The sequence below is a fragment of the Myotis davidii genome, unplaced genomic scaffold (genome assembly GCF_000327345.1).
Source record: "Myotis davidii unplaced genomic scaffold, ASM32734v1 scaffold2161, whole genome shotgun sequence".
NCBI classification, from domain to species: domain Eukaryota; kingdom Metazoa; phylum Chordata; class Mammalia; order Chiroptera; family Vespertilionidae; genus Myotis; species Myotis davidii.
Window position 1 is genome coordinate 450,024 of NW_006291833.1, and position 14,351 is coordinate 464,374.

The 14,351-nt window shown below is 35.8% G+C and overlaps 1 protein-coding gene across 1 annotated transcript in view; it reads right to left on the reverse strand.

The window, feature by feature from the left end:
- LOC102767497 (adenosine kinase) overlaps window positions 1–12,744 on the reverse strand; it is a gene marked incomplete at its 5' end in the record, with an annotated part of 105,153 nt that extends 92,409 nt beyond the window's left edge. Inside the window, 2 exons of the mRNA XM_006765271.2 lie at window positions 9,639–9,674; window positions 12,686–12,744. Coding sequence (XP_006765334.2) covers window positions 9,639–9,674; window positions 12,686–12,744 — 95 coding nt within the window. The remainder of the gene's footprint in view (window positions 1–9,638; window positions 9,675–12,685) is intronic.
- Between the last annotated feature and the right edge of the window lie 1,607 nt (window positions 12,745–14,351).

Below are 14,351 nucleotides of genomic sequence, written 5' to 3' on the forward strand. Positions count from 1 at the left end.
GGCGCACCCCCCCCCCCCCGTGCATGATTTTCGTGCACTAGGCCTCTAGTAATAGTATAATAACCTCCAAGGAGCCCACCATCAAATTGTAAACATTTAAAATTTACTCATTTATACTTTCATCTACCTGCCTCTCATATTATTCTGAAGCAAATTCCAGAGACTATATAATGTCATCTGTAACTGTTTTAGTATTTATCTCTGAAAGATAACAACTTAACCATAACCAAATAACTATTATCATATTTAAAAAATAAACACTAATCCCTTAGTATCAGCAAATATCCAGTCAATTTTCAAATTTCTAATAAAAATTTGTAGAGAGAATATTAAACTATTTTAAGGGTGTACAGAGCATGATTATGCTGACTATGGAAATAATACAGTTACTAAAATTCCAAATTTTTCAACGAATTAAAATGAGAGAGAGGTGCTAACTGTTTCCTACAGACTTAAATTTTTTTTTAAGAGATAAAGTTAAAAAAATTACAAATTAATTCTAGAAACCCTGATGCTATTTTTCGTATCACACAAGCCATGCATACATTTTTACCTTTTTGTGTGTGTGTTAATCTTCACCTGAGGATATTTTTCCTATTGATTTTTTTAGATGGAGTGGAAGGGAGGAATTGGGGCGGAGGCCAGAAAGAGCCTACCATGAGCCTTGGTAGGCTGATGCTCTACCACTGAGCCACACTGGCCAGGACGCTGTGACTGGGATGGGATTAAACCTGCAACCCAGGTATGTGTTCTTGACCGGGAATCAAACCCATGAGCCTTGGTAGGCTGACGCTCTACCACTGAGCCACACTGGCCAGGGGAAGTTCACGTCCTTACTGTGTCTCGATGGATGCTTGGCGCCTACAACAGTGCTGAGCACACAGTCGGTGCTTAACAGTGACTGACTGAATAAATGAACAGATTAAACCTTGATTTGTATTAACCAATGTTACACCAATAAATCGAAAGAGCCACTTGAGGTATAATAATGCTGCTGACCTTTCAAACATGCTGACTATTTCACTTCTGGTTGCTTATTTTAGAACAGAACTAAGCTTGAACTCAGATAAGATGAGAAAAGAAATTCCCTCAGTTTTGGGGAAAGACTATTATAAAAAGACTATTATAAATGACTAGTAACAGCTGAAAGGACCAAAAAATGCCATATAACAATGTCTTCACTCTCTCAAATAAATGTATACATTTAATTAAAATGACTCACATATATTCTCCCAATCGTCTTGCCACACATATATTTTACTACTATAGGGTTTTTTGCTTATGATTGAATGCAGTTCATATTTAATAAAGATAAGAGGCAAACTCCAGGAATAGATTCACTTTATCATCTTGGGAGCAGCATCTTATGCATGTTCTGGATGTTTTTTATATAGAGGTTTTTCTTCAAGGTGGTATAAGGAATAAATTAAGAATGAGATTCTACGATTGTCTTCTACCCAACTATGTGGGAAAAATTTTTTTTATGGAGCTTTGTTAACTTAAACTTTTATTTATTATTTTTAAAATTGAATTTATTGGTTAATAAAATTATATAAGGTTCAGATATATACTTCTACAATACATCATCTGTGTACTGTATGGTGTGCTTACCACCCCAAGTCGAGTCTCCTTCCATCATCATTTATCCCCCTTTACCCTCTCCCTTCTCCTCCCCCCCTTCCCTCTGGCACTCCCCATACTGTTGTTTGTGCCCATGAGTTTTAAAGAAACCTTTCTTATGTCTCAAATTAAATCCTATAAAACTGGCAATTCAAGATTGAAGTAAAATTTCCAAATATAAAACATAAATCTTTACAGATGGTTACACTTTATTTCTATCCACATCCACAGTTCATACAAAACTCCTTTGTCGCTCTGGGATAACTGGCAGCAAGCACCAAAACTGAACTTCTCTCTAGGCCTGAGGAGCCACTGCTTTGCCCTCAGGAGTTGCTCCCCATCTGGTATAAAAACTTTTCTTAAAACCTTAATTCTGTCTTTCCAAAGCTACATATTTCTAATTTTGCTGTCACAGCCAGAAGATCATTTTTTTATATGTGGGCTAACATATCTTAACAAAATGAGAAATTACAAGGGATTTAGAGTATGACTTGTGCATCTTGAGCAGAAAAATAAACCCCTCTGAGGCTCCATTTCCTCATGTACATACTAAGAAAATATTTATGGTAGGAGATGTTGGAAGAAAAGTACGCTATAATTGGTGGGTAAAAATTTGGAGATAACCAGGATATTTGCATATTCTCATAATTTCTCCCCTTAAGATATTTATTCATTACAAAAGGAAAAATAGTTATGTTACAGTGAAAGAAACTGACAGACATAAGTTTACCCTGGTGATCAAATTTAGCAATGCTAAAGGTAGGGGGCAAAATAGGATATTTGCATAGTCCCAAAATATTGCCCTCAAGATGTTTATTAACTACAATGGGATAATATTAACTTTACAGAGGATATACTGCAAATACCACCTTAACACAGTTATCAAGGTGATCATCACCAACAATAAGACATTGGGACATCATGTACATCCCTGATACTATGCACTGAGAAGGGCCCATCACTTCTGTGATATTTCTGGAAAACATTCATAACATCTACTTAATTATGTAAAAATGTCAAACAACCCAAATTGGGAACCAGTCTATAAAATGAGTGACAAGTACTCTTCACAAGTATCAAAATCATGAACAAGGAAAGACTTAGAAATTGTCACAGAAAAAAAGAGACTAAGGAGACATGACAATAAATGCATTGTGCACTCCTGGATTAGATTCTGGAACAGAAAAAGGAAATTAGAGGAAATTGGTGAAATCAGAATAAAGACTGAAATTTGGTTATTGGTATTATATCAATGTTAATTTTCTGGATTTGATCACTATGCCTTGCTTATGTAAGATATTAAGATTAGGGGAAGCTGAATAAAAGGTATCTGGGAACTACTATTTTTGTAATTTTTCTAAGCCTAAAATTATTTCAAAATAAAAAGTTAAAAATAACTATTGTGAGGATGAAAGAGGATAAGGTGAAAGAGGTTAATGCAACATTTAGCACATGCTAAGTACTTAATAAATATTAATTTCTTTCTTCTAATAACAATCATTTTAATACTCTCCCAAACTGTCACATCCTGAGGTTGCCCTCCAAATCTCCAAAAAGGGCCTCAAGATTTGAGTAGTGAGAATTCAATTATGTTCTCTAATAAGGAAGGAGAAAAAGGAAAGGGGGGAGGAGAGGTAGAAGAAAGCTCATACAATTTAACCATGAGCTATGTTTATAGTTCCAAAAGAGCTTATTAAATCTTAACTTCTCTAGGCAGTGGTATTACTGTGTCCTCATTTTACAGATGCTGAAACCGAGAGCCATGCATATAGCTCTAAAGTACTCATTAAATCGCAACTACTTTGGGCAGTAGAGACTATTACTACCGATGAAGAAGCTGAGTCACAGAGAGGGTAAGGAATTTCCTAAGGTCACAATGATACTAAGTGGTGACGCCAGCTTGAGCATTTACAAAGGGAGACTCCAGGGATTACAGTCCTAATCACCCTCCAAGCTATCCACAGATTATACTACTTCTGTGAATTTAAGCAATGTGCTTTCTGTTACCACAAAACTATATAGCACATTCATCCTAAATCATTTTCTGCCACATCCACAAATTATCACTGATCTTGTATTTAAGTTTGGTATTTTTTTCTTAGTTATTCTGGCTTGTATTTTATCCTAGTAAATTTCCTTTTTTATTGGTTTGCAAATAACTTTTCCTTTTCTTTTATTTTTTTTTTATTGTTGAAACAGACATACCTATTCCTACCCTCCTTTTGTCTACTTCCACCCAGCCTCCATCTCCACTTCCCTCTGGCCGTCACCACACTGTTGTCTGTGTCTATGGGTTATGCATATATGTTCTTTGGCTAATCTCTTCACCTTCTTTCATCTAGTTCCCTCTACTACCCTCCCTTTTGAATTTCAATACATTTCTTATTTTCCAAGGTCATTTGGAGATCTAATCTCCTCTTCCAAATTATTAAAATATGAGAAAGATGTATAGTTTATATGGTAAAGAGTACGGAACATGGAGAGCTGAGCTCTGGTTCCAGCCCCATAATGTATTAGCTATGTCACCTTATATAATTCATGTAGCCTATTTTTTATCTGTTAAATTAATACGGCAATACATGCCCTACCTACTTTCAAAGGTGTGTGTGAATGTTAAATGTACTAAGGAAATGTTGGAAAAGGTTTTATAAACTATGAAGCATTTAAAAAATTTTTTTATTTATTTATTTCAGAGATGGGGAGAGAGAAACATCAATGATGAGAGGGAATCATTGATTGGCTGACTCCTGCATGCTCCCTATTAGGGATTGAGCCCACAACCCAGGTATGTGCCCTTGACCGGAATCAAATCCGGAACCCTTTAGTCTGCAGGCCAATGCTCTTCTCTGAGCCAAATCGGCTGGGGCTGAAGCATTTTATAAATGTTAATCTATTGTATGCCATAAGCATTTGTATATGCAAGCTGAGGACTTTCCCCACACGCCATGTGCGTCATATCTATATCTATATCTATATCTATATCTGCACCTAGGGATTGGGCCTGCCCTCTGCCACCCGGGAGCAGGCCTAAGCCAGCAGGTCGTTATCTCCCGAGGGTCCCAGACTGCGAGAGGGCACAGGCCGGGCTGAGGGACCCCTCCTCCCCTTTGAGTGCACAAATTTTTGTGCACCCGGCCTCTAGTGTGTGTGTGTGTGTGTGTGTGTGTATAAATGTTTTCCCTAAGTGGCAGCCCTGACAAACTTTAATTTTTTGTGAGAATTTTCAGCTGAAAATATTCAAGAACACCCAAATTGTGAGTAATATATTTATTTTTATAATATTCATTGCAAAATGATTTTTTAAATTATTTCAAAATATCATGGTGTGTGGAGATGGTTTCTGTTTTGGTCGCGTGGCAGTTAACTGGTTAAATTATGCTTCCATTTTCACTAGTGATTATGTTAACAGTTTAAATTTAGCATTGCCCAGCTGGTATGGCTCAGTGGTTGAGCATCGACCTATGAACCAGGAGATCATGGTTCGATTCCTGGTCAGGGCATATGTCCAGGTTGTGAACTCCATCCCCAGTGTGGGGCGTGCAGGAGGCAGCCAAACAATGATTCTCATCATTAATGTTTCTATCTTTATGTCCCTCTCCTTTCCTCTCTGAAATCAATAAAAACATATTTTCAAAATTTAGCGTTGTCTTTCAAGTGAAAGAATATACTATCTTCATTCTATTTTTAACAAGCGGGGAATGCAAACATTAAACAATACTATCATGATCTACCCATTCCTACAGAATACCAATTGTGGTAACCCTCAGATTGCCTCACTTAACCATGTCATATTCTGTTTTGTTTCCCAAAGAGAAACTCCTGTAGTAACTATGGTGTTCACATGATTGCCACTCTCCAGTCTATCTCAGACTCTCTTCCTTCTCACTCACTCTGCTCAGTGACATTGACCTTCTGTCAGTTCTTGGAATGCAATATGTAGTACATTCTGCTCTTTCTTGTTTGAGAATTTTTGTACTCTTCTTCCCTCTGAAATTTGTTTCCCTGTTTGTTTTGCTTTTTTATGTCATGGCTAGATAATTGTATTTTTCAAGTTTTACTTTCTATGACCATCTCATTCAAAATAGAAACCCCTCCCACATCCTCCTTCACAATACTCTCTCTGGTCATTTCTATCTTGTCCTTCAGGGTTTATCGAAGTGTTAAGCACGTGCTCAGTAAATATTCGATGAATGGGTAAATGATTAACTAAAGAGAACTAGAAGATCATCTTATCTCGTACACTTAATCTGTTTTCAAACTGTCCTTTTACAGGATTCAGTTACCTAGGAAAGAAGCACTATACTCTTTAGCCAGCAGCGCTTGACTTAGTGTCTTATTTCCAGAAACTCTGGGTAATATTCACTGTGTTCTTCATATTTGTGAGAAACACAGAAACCTGAGAAAAATCTTGAAGAATTATTTGGGAATCAAGGTCTCCTGAATCCTCTGTGTGGACTTATCTATCCAGTGCTGATCAATGGAACTCTCTGTGATGATATATATGGTTTACATCTACACTGTCATATGGAAGTCTCACTCAAAATGTGTGCAGTGAGACTAAGGAACTGAATTTTAAATTTTACTTAATTTTAATTTAAATAGCCACATGTGGCTAGCAGATGCTGTATTGATAGCACAGTTCAATACTTTTCTCTCCCAGTGGTATAAGACGACAGTCACTACTGGTCAGAGAAAGCCTGCAAGTCTGGCTGGGACCTCCAGGTAGAGTCAGGGGCTGTGGGGAAAGTTGGAAAAGGGAAAATAATTGCTTTGTTTCCTCAACCGTCAGAAGTATTATACCTTAGAAATGTAAAACAAGGAAATTAAAATTTGTTGCCTAGAGTAAAAATAAGTGAGTGATCCAGTAGAGAAGGTATGAATTCTGTTTATCATTTGGTACATACTCTGTTGTACAGAGAATGAAAATACAAAAAATATTTGTATTTAGGTTTTGGAGTTGTTTTTTCCACTTTATTTAATTTAAATCCCAATTTTCAATAAAGCTTTTAAAAGGCTTCATAATAAAACGTGCTTTTAAGTACCTTATTTTTATGTAGGTTCTAAAAATACAAACCTTTAATCAGTTTAGCTCAAGATAAGGTAGATTTAAAAACACACTGCAGTCTGAACTGATTTTTTAGAGTAATAAAAGCCTCATGAAACTTTTTACCTTAAGAATTGTCATTTTAAATTCTTAGCAGGTCTGTCATTTAAATCAGGCACTGTGCAATTTTTCTATCATATATATATATATTCATTCCACTCTCTTCTGCTTTGTGCTCTGCCCAGCTTCAGTTTTTTATCTCATTCTCCAGTGCCCTCCTAAGCTGGCTCTTCTTACTGAAAAATGCCTAACTCATTTTAAAGATTAAAGATTTTTTTTAAAAGAAAGATTATCTAAAATTTGTAGAGAAGCTAACCAGAATACCATAAACAATGCCGCCAAGGATACTTCCTTATGAATAAACACTGGTTATTTTTAGAGGCATTTGGATTGGTCAGTTGGCAGACAGAGCACAGTGGCAATACTCAATGGCATTGGGAACTGATTAGGATTTATAATAGAAAATGAGGGTAGGCAGCAGAGCTGGTGGGAAGAAAAAAATGGTCACCTTTCTTTTCTTTTTAATCTTTTTGGTTCTCTCATCTCATTCATGCCCCAAATTTAGAGGTAAAATTTAAGCTGGGAGTGATAAAATACAGACTTTGTCTAGTGTCACACGACTTCTGAGAGCACTGACATACTCCCCTAGACATTAAGCTGCTAAGATAAAGTGATTTATTTTTGACTCTAAAAATACCAAGTTTTAATCCATGTTTTCATATAACTGTGTAATGAACTAAAAAAATATAAAAAAATGGCATTTAAAAATAGCTGAATTTCTCTAGTTGCATCCAGTACTTGGATTATATTTTACTGATAGTACTTACTTGAGGTTTTTCTACTCATGGCTCTACTATATTCTGCAAAGCTTATAATAGTTAAGAGAAATAGAGAACCCATGAAGGGACACATCAAGACTGTGTGCTTTATCTAACATGTCACTGTCAGCATCAACAACAGAGCGGTTTTACTATGTCAAGATGTAATAAGGTATATTATTATAACCATCATCACTTGGTTTATATGTTGTAATCAATTATGGCACATTTATGGTAAATAAAATTATAGAATCAAAGTAAAAACTAATGGAAAGGTTAATATGGTGCTGGTTAGTAGAAAATAGAAAAAATAGTTTGTTGCTAGGATTGAATTTAAACCAGGCATATTCATAGCATACAATTCAAGGGGGCAATAAAAGTATGAATTAGTTAGCCTTAGTAATCTATTTTAAAAAATTATTATCTAGGCACTAAAGAATCACGATCATTTGTTATGTAACATGTTATCTTTGTAAGCAACTACAAAATTGTTTATTTTCTAGAATCAAAATACATTTTTTTATGTTAGTACAGAAAGTAAGATATAAATTTATGTTCCACAAGCTTTCATTAGTGGAGAATTTTGATGTAACAACAGAGAATTAATATTAATTACTATTAAAATTTAACATCAGTGAAACTTTAAAACATGACTGAAAACACTGACTTATATTCTCATGATTAAAACATTTGACTTTGAAATTGAATATTCCTGATTACATTTAGTATTTTATATAAATTGCAGTTTGGAAAATTACAAAGCAAAACTTAAATGAGATAAATAAATACTTGGAAATCGTTATTCTTTCTTTCTTCTACATGTGATTCAACCCCTATATTCACGAGAATATATATAGTAAAACAAAAAAAGCAAATTCGCAATAAACTATCGGAGTTCCCAACAATCAGGTATCATAAGGTGAAGTTTCCTACTCTGATGTAGTTTTTTCACAGAATCTTGAGAATAGACTACTGATACCACATGCTCACTGTCTTCCTCCAAGAAGAGAAAGCAGGTGGTTGCCAAGTCCTATGATATAGATAACATGCTCATGTATTACTTTGCTCAGTAATGAATCTGCCTTTAGTACATTTAAATAATAGTTTCTTCATAAATTCACACACCTTTCTCTAAAGAGTTTAAAGTGAACTTACTAATATAGCAATCAACACTGAGTATGTAAATAAAGAGTTTCTATATTCCAGCTCTAGTCAGATTAGATTTTTGAAAATTACACTACTGTGCAACATTCCAAGCTGTGGTACAGAACACAGCATTCTACATAGTTCTGGTTCAAGAAATATGATAACCATAAAACTCATAAACTCAGTAAATTCTGTCAGTTAACCTGGGTTCAGTTTTTTCTATCTAGATAAAAACATGGTCTTGTCTGTTAACTTAATTTTGCCAACAAAAAACACATGGAATTTTGAACCTTGACAGAATAATACTTATGTCAAGATAACAGAGTCAGGACTTGAAAATTAAAGACAATTATCGATACTTAGTTTCAAAAAAATGTATATGTGTTTTAAAGCTATCCCCAGCCCCCCCCCCCACCAAAAAAAAGATTCGAACAGGAAGTTTATATGAGCAGGACTTAATCAGTTCCTAACAACTATTAAGTACAATTTTTTGGAAATTAATTTGCATAATGCTCATCTACATAGGGTAGGGCTGAAGTTATTTAAACGACATTACATGCCACTATCTAGTCTTGCTCCACCACTACTTTAGCAGTGAATCCTTATGAAATGTAATGCAGCTAATGAGGTAGCTTTTTAACTGAACGAACTGACAGGCCCCATATCTGCAGAGGCAGCTTGAAACCGTGCCCAACCTCTTGGCTTCCCAAGAGGCTTTTCAAAATTCAATAAATAACATCTGTAGGCGATGTTGGGTGCAGACCTAGCAGAGTGCGTCATAACACTGTGCTGGCAGAACAAAGAAACCATGACGACTGCCAAGTTTCCATGGCAACTGCTGAGAGGCTCTGAGAGTATAATAGCACATCAATCACTGTCCAAAAGAACTTCATTATCAGCTAGAAAAAACCTTTAGGATCTGTTTAGTGTGCAATTGTGGGTTAACTCACCTCAAAGCCTTGCTCTCTAGCAAAAGTGGCAGCTTCCTGAAATAAAAAAAAAAAAAGAACAGTTAATTATAAAGTGCGAGGTAATGAAGAAATAATCCATTTTGAAACTCATTCACAGTCTTCTTTTTACAAAATTATCTCAATATACCCACATAGTTCAATTTTTATTCTTACACAAAAAAAGATTTATTTTTCCCTTGGCATAAAAAAAAAGGGCAACATTATGTCAACATACTTCACAAGTTGGAATAAAGATGTAGTGAATGTTTTTACTGTAGCTGTCACAGTGAGTTCAGGTGTTTTGACCCCAACAAAGAAAGACAATTATTTGAAACCTATGGAACACGCCTGGTGCTTATGTTTTTAATTAAAACAGTATCTTTCAGAAAGCTCTTCTGTAGAAGAATGTCTGCTAGTAAACGTATAGATTAAGAGAAATCACCATTTTGCAATCTCTAATGAAATTTATTCAGGCAAGGATCATCAATGGATGCTAAATTCATTAGGTGAAAGGATGATGGGGAACTGGGTATTTCATGGAATTAAAATGTCACAGATTATGTGTTGATCACGGGGAGCAAATTATAAATTTATAATGGAAGGAATGAGCTGTCATAACCTTAACCCAGTGATTGATCATATCACTTATCATTAATAGTGGGGTCACTAATATTCTATTATGAGACAGTATGAAGTATCCAGCATCACCTATACAGTTTTCTGATGAAAATTTTTTTAAATGAATTAATCAAAACTTTAATTATATAACTTGCTGTCTATAGGAAATGCAGAGAATAGGAGAACAAGTTCAATGATATACTGAGAAAGCAAACAGACAAATCCATAGATGGGACATTTTACAGGATAAGTAGCTTGGTTTCTTCAATAAGTCAATTTCATGATAAAGTAGGAGGGGGAAAATGACCAAGAATACTATACAGACCTTAACTGGATTCTGTTTTGAATAAACCAGGTATAAAAGACATTTTGGGGACAAATGAAGAAATTTAAATATTTTAAGAATTAGATAATAATAAGAATTAACAAATTGATAAGAAAAATATCCTTAATTTTTAGCAGTTAGTCCTGAAGTATTTAGGGATGAAATGACATGATACTTATAATTTACTTTAGCATTCTTAAACAAATTAGAGTGAAGCAAAATGGCAACATATTAATTATATCTAGATGTATGAAGTATTTCTACTTTTTTGACTGTTTGAAAATTACAAGAAATAGTCCAAATAAGTCCCTATTTTACTTGGATGTAAGATGACAGGGTAACAAAAGTTGAACATTAAAAATATATAATTAAAACACACAATGTTTTTCTAGAATTAAACATCTTTAGGATACAATCTGATGAACAATTATTATACACCATAATGCTGTTGCAACAGGGTATCAAATGACAAAAACACTTCTATGCAACTAAATCCTCTCCCTTTCTCTACTCTGCTTTGTGCATGTATTTTAATGTTAGGACGAGTACAGAAAATGGAGGCAATATCCCTTTTCAACTCTACTTCCCTCTTGAAAATGAAAAAAACTGCAGACAACTGTCAAGAGCCTCTACATCTTAACTTGCATTCCTCCAAAATTATCTCTGCCAAGAGATATTAATAGAAGGATGGGATTTGAGTCCAAGTAGTGAGCAGATCCAACTCAACTGAAACAACGCTGCACCAAACCATGTAAGGCAGAAAGTACAGCCAATGTCTCCAGCACAGATTTGGGTCCTATCTACATGTTAAGGAAAACACTGGGGAAAAAGTATGTATGCACGGATGGTCCCATATACTAATAAAATATAAAGTTAAAGAACCATTTTGAGGGTTTAAAAAGTTTGAAATGGACGATTACAGCTGAACACCGAAGTTGATAGGAAGTGATAAGCTGAAAGTATAACTCCTCAGGCTGTTCACTAGAGAAGCATAGGGTGATCAATTTAGCCTCAGTAGTGTAGATGATACAATAGAATTTTGTAGACAACATAGTCAATAATATTTGCTGACCTAGATATCAAGGAAAAGGATAAAGTTCAAAAGATATCAATGTAGTATTTTTCCACGTTGTCCAATCCAAGAATTAACCAAGCTAATTCTTTCTTTTTTTTTTTTTTAATCCTCATCTGGAGATACTTTTTCCATTGCTTTTCATAGAGAGAGGGAGGGAGGTAAGAAGGAAGGGAGGGAAACATCAAATGTGAGAGAGACATATCAACTAGTTTCCTCCCGCACGACTGGGGGTGGGGAGCGAACAGCAACCCAGGTACATCCCTTACTGGGAATTGAACCCGTGACCATTTAGTGAGCAGGCTGACACTCTAAGCACTGAGCCACACCAGCCAGAGCACCAAGCTAATTCTTATATAAAAACGATAACTGAGCCCTAGCTGGGTAGCTCGGTTGGTTAGAGTGCCATCCCAATATGCCCTTGTTGTAGGTTCTACCCCTCCATCCCCAGTCAGGGCACATACTAAATTAATTCATGGTAAGTGGAACAACAAATAGATATCTCTCTCTCTAAATTCAATAAGTAAAAAAATTTAGAAAAAGATATCCGAAAAGCTCTGTTAGAAATACTTATTTATATGCAACTTTCAGAGGCATGAAAGAACCCCAAAGACCTACAAGACAAATATGAAGAATCTGTATGACTAAAATTGCATTAAGACACAAAAACTCAAAGTTCACATATGATAGTTAAATCGCTCTTTTAATGTCCAAATTTACTCATACAAACCTAAGAAGTAATTAACTGTGACCTGTTATGGTATAGTAGAACTGACTAATTGCAAGACACACATATAAATGTCAGATCATTATTCTTTAAAGGAGCCAGGCACTAGGACACTTGTCCATCTGTAAACTATTGCAAGTGCTAACATATTTCTGACTGAGGAAGGACATGCTGAAGAAAAGTCAACTCAATTTTCTATCTTAACATCCCCCTCACACAGATTTGCAGAACTGTGCCCTATCACTGAAAAGCTAAAGCACTTGTTCTATGACTTAAAAAGATCTTATCTCCTGACTTCCTCTCACCTTCCTTTGATCTTGGACGGGTGCCCCAGTCACTCCATTAGAGAAAGCAGATGGCTCATCTCACCCCCGACTTTCCCACCACAGCTAACCTCTGATCTGAAGGTGTCTGCAGATACATTGATGGAACAACATTTATTATTTTCCTCTCAGCAAAACAAATAAAACAACATAGGGAACAGTTTGACCCAGTAAGGATTTTAAGCAGAATTTTAGTGTTCAGATTCACTGCATGGAGGGACAGAAAGAAAAGGCATTAGGTCAGAAAGTAGGGAAGGAAAGGGGACATGGAAGAGCAAGTGGTCAGAAGAGGGAGAAGTGGGCAAAGAGTAAGGCCCATTCCAAATATCAAAAGTAATTCCAAGTGAACTGATCACACTAAATTGAAAAGGACTTTGTAGTGTGCCTTTGCAGTAAGAGTGAGAAAAGAAAACAAGCAAGTCCCCATCTGTGCTGCCCCAGGGCGCCACGTACTGAGTTTCACAAACCTAATGAAGCAGTCAGGTTAAAATCCAACCGCAGAGTGGATGTGTCATGTGGAGAAGAGGGAAGGTTAGAATAGAGAAGCAGGGCGGTTCCTAATGCAGGTGATTATCCATGTGATAATCATTATATTTACAGGCTTTCCATTTTAGATCTGACATCAGAAATCACAAAGGAGGAGGGATTAAGGAAATAAACAACCGACACAGAGGCTCTCCTGCTCCCCTGAGAGTGTAGCACTTTCATTCATGCATGACAAGCAACAGAAGCAAAATCAAACAGGCCAGGAAAGAGTATTTCTGAGAAGGCTGCATTTCACATTAACACTTCTTTCCATTTTGATAACTTTCACTATTATTCAGCTTCTCAGACAGGTTACATTTTCAGAATCAGTTCCCATTGTTGTCTATGCTATAATACAGTATCATTTTTGGTTTACAATGAATGATACTCACATCATATGTCTTTTACAACAACAAAGTCATTTTTTCCTTCCTGGAATAGAGTGTTGTGAATAAAATGACATATAATTAAAGTCTTAGATGTTCATCTACACCATGCCATTTAGGATTTGCAGTAGGCTCGCTGCTTCACTGACCAGGCTAAAAGGGTTCCAGTGAAACAACAACCAAATACAGTTTTTGAATGGAGGTTTAAAAAAACCCTAAAATTCATGGTTAATGAAAACTATGGAATACTTACGTTAAGAGCTATTTAAAGGGATTAGCAAGTCACTATTAAATAGCATAATCCTCAGATTATGCAGGAAAGAAAGGAGAAACTCAAGTGCTTGTTCGTGTGTATGTATGAAAGACAACTATCTCCTTTATAGTAGTTCCTCCTTATCCATGGTGTAGCTTTTTGCAGTTTCAGTTACATATGGTCGAAAACATTAAATGGAAAATTCCAGAACTAAACAATGCATTCATTTTAAACTGAGTGACGTTCTGAGTAGCATGAAGCTATCTTGAGCTGTCCTGCTGCATCTCTCCCAGACTCGAATCGTCTCTTTGCCCAGCTTATCACAGTGTACACCCTATCTGACCATTAGTTACTTGGTAGCCTTCTTTTTTTTTCTTTTTTTTTTAATATATTTTTTATTGATTAAGATATTACATATGTGTCCCTGTCACCACATCACTCCCTACCCCGCCCCCGCTCATCCCCTCCCCCCCCCCCCCCCCCC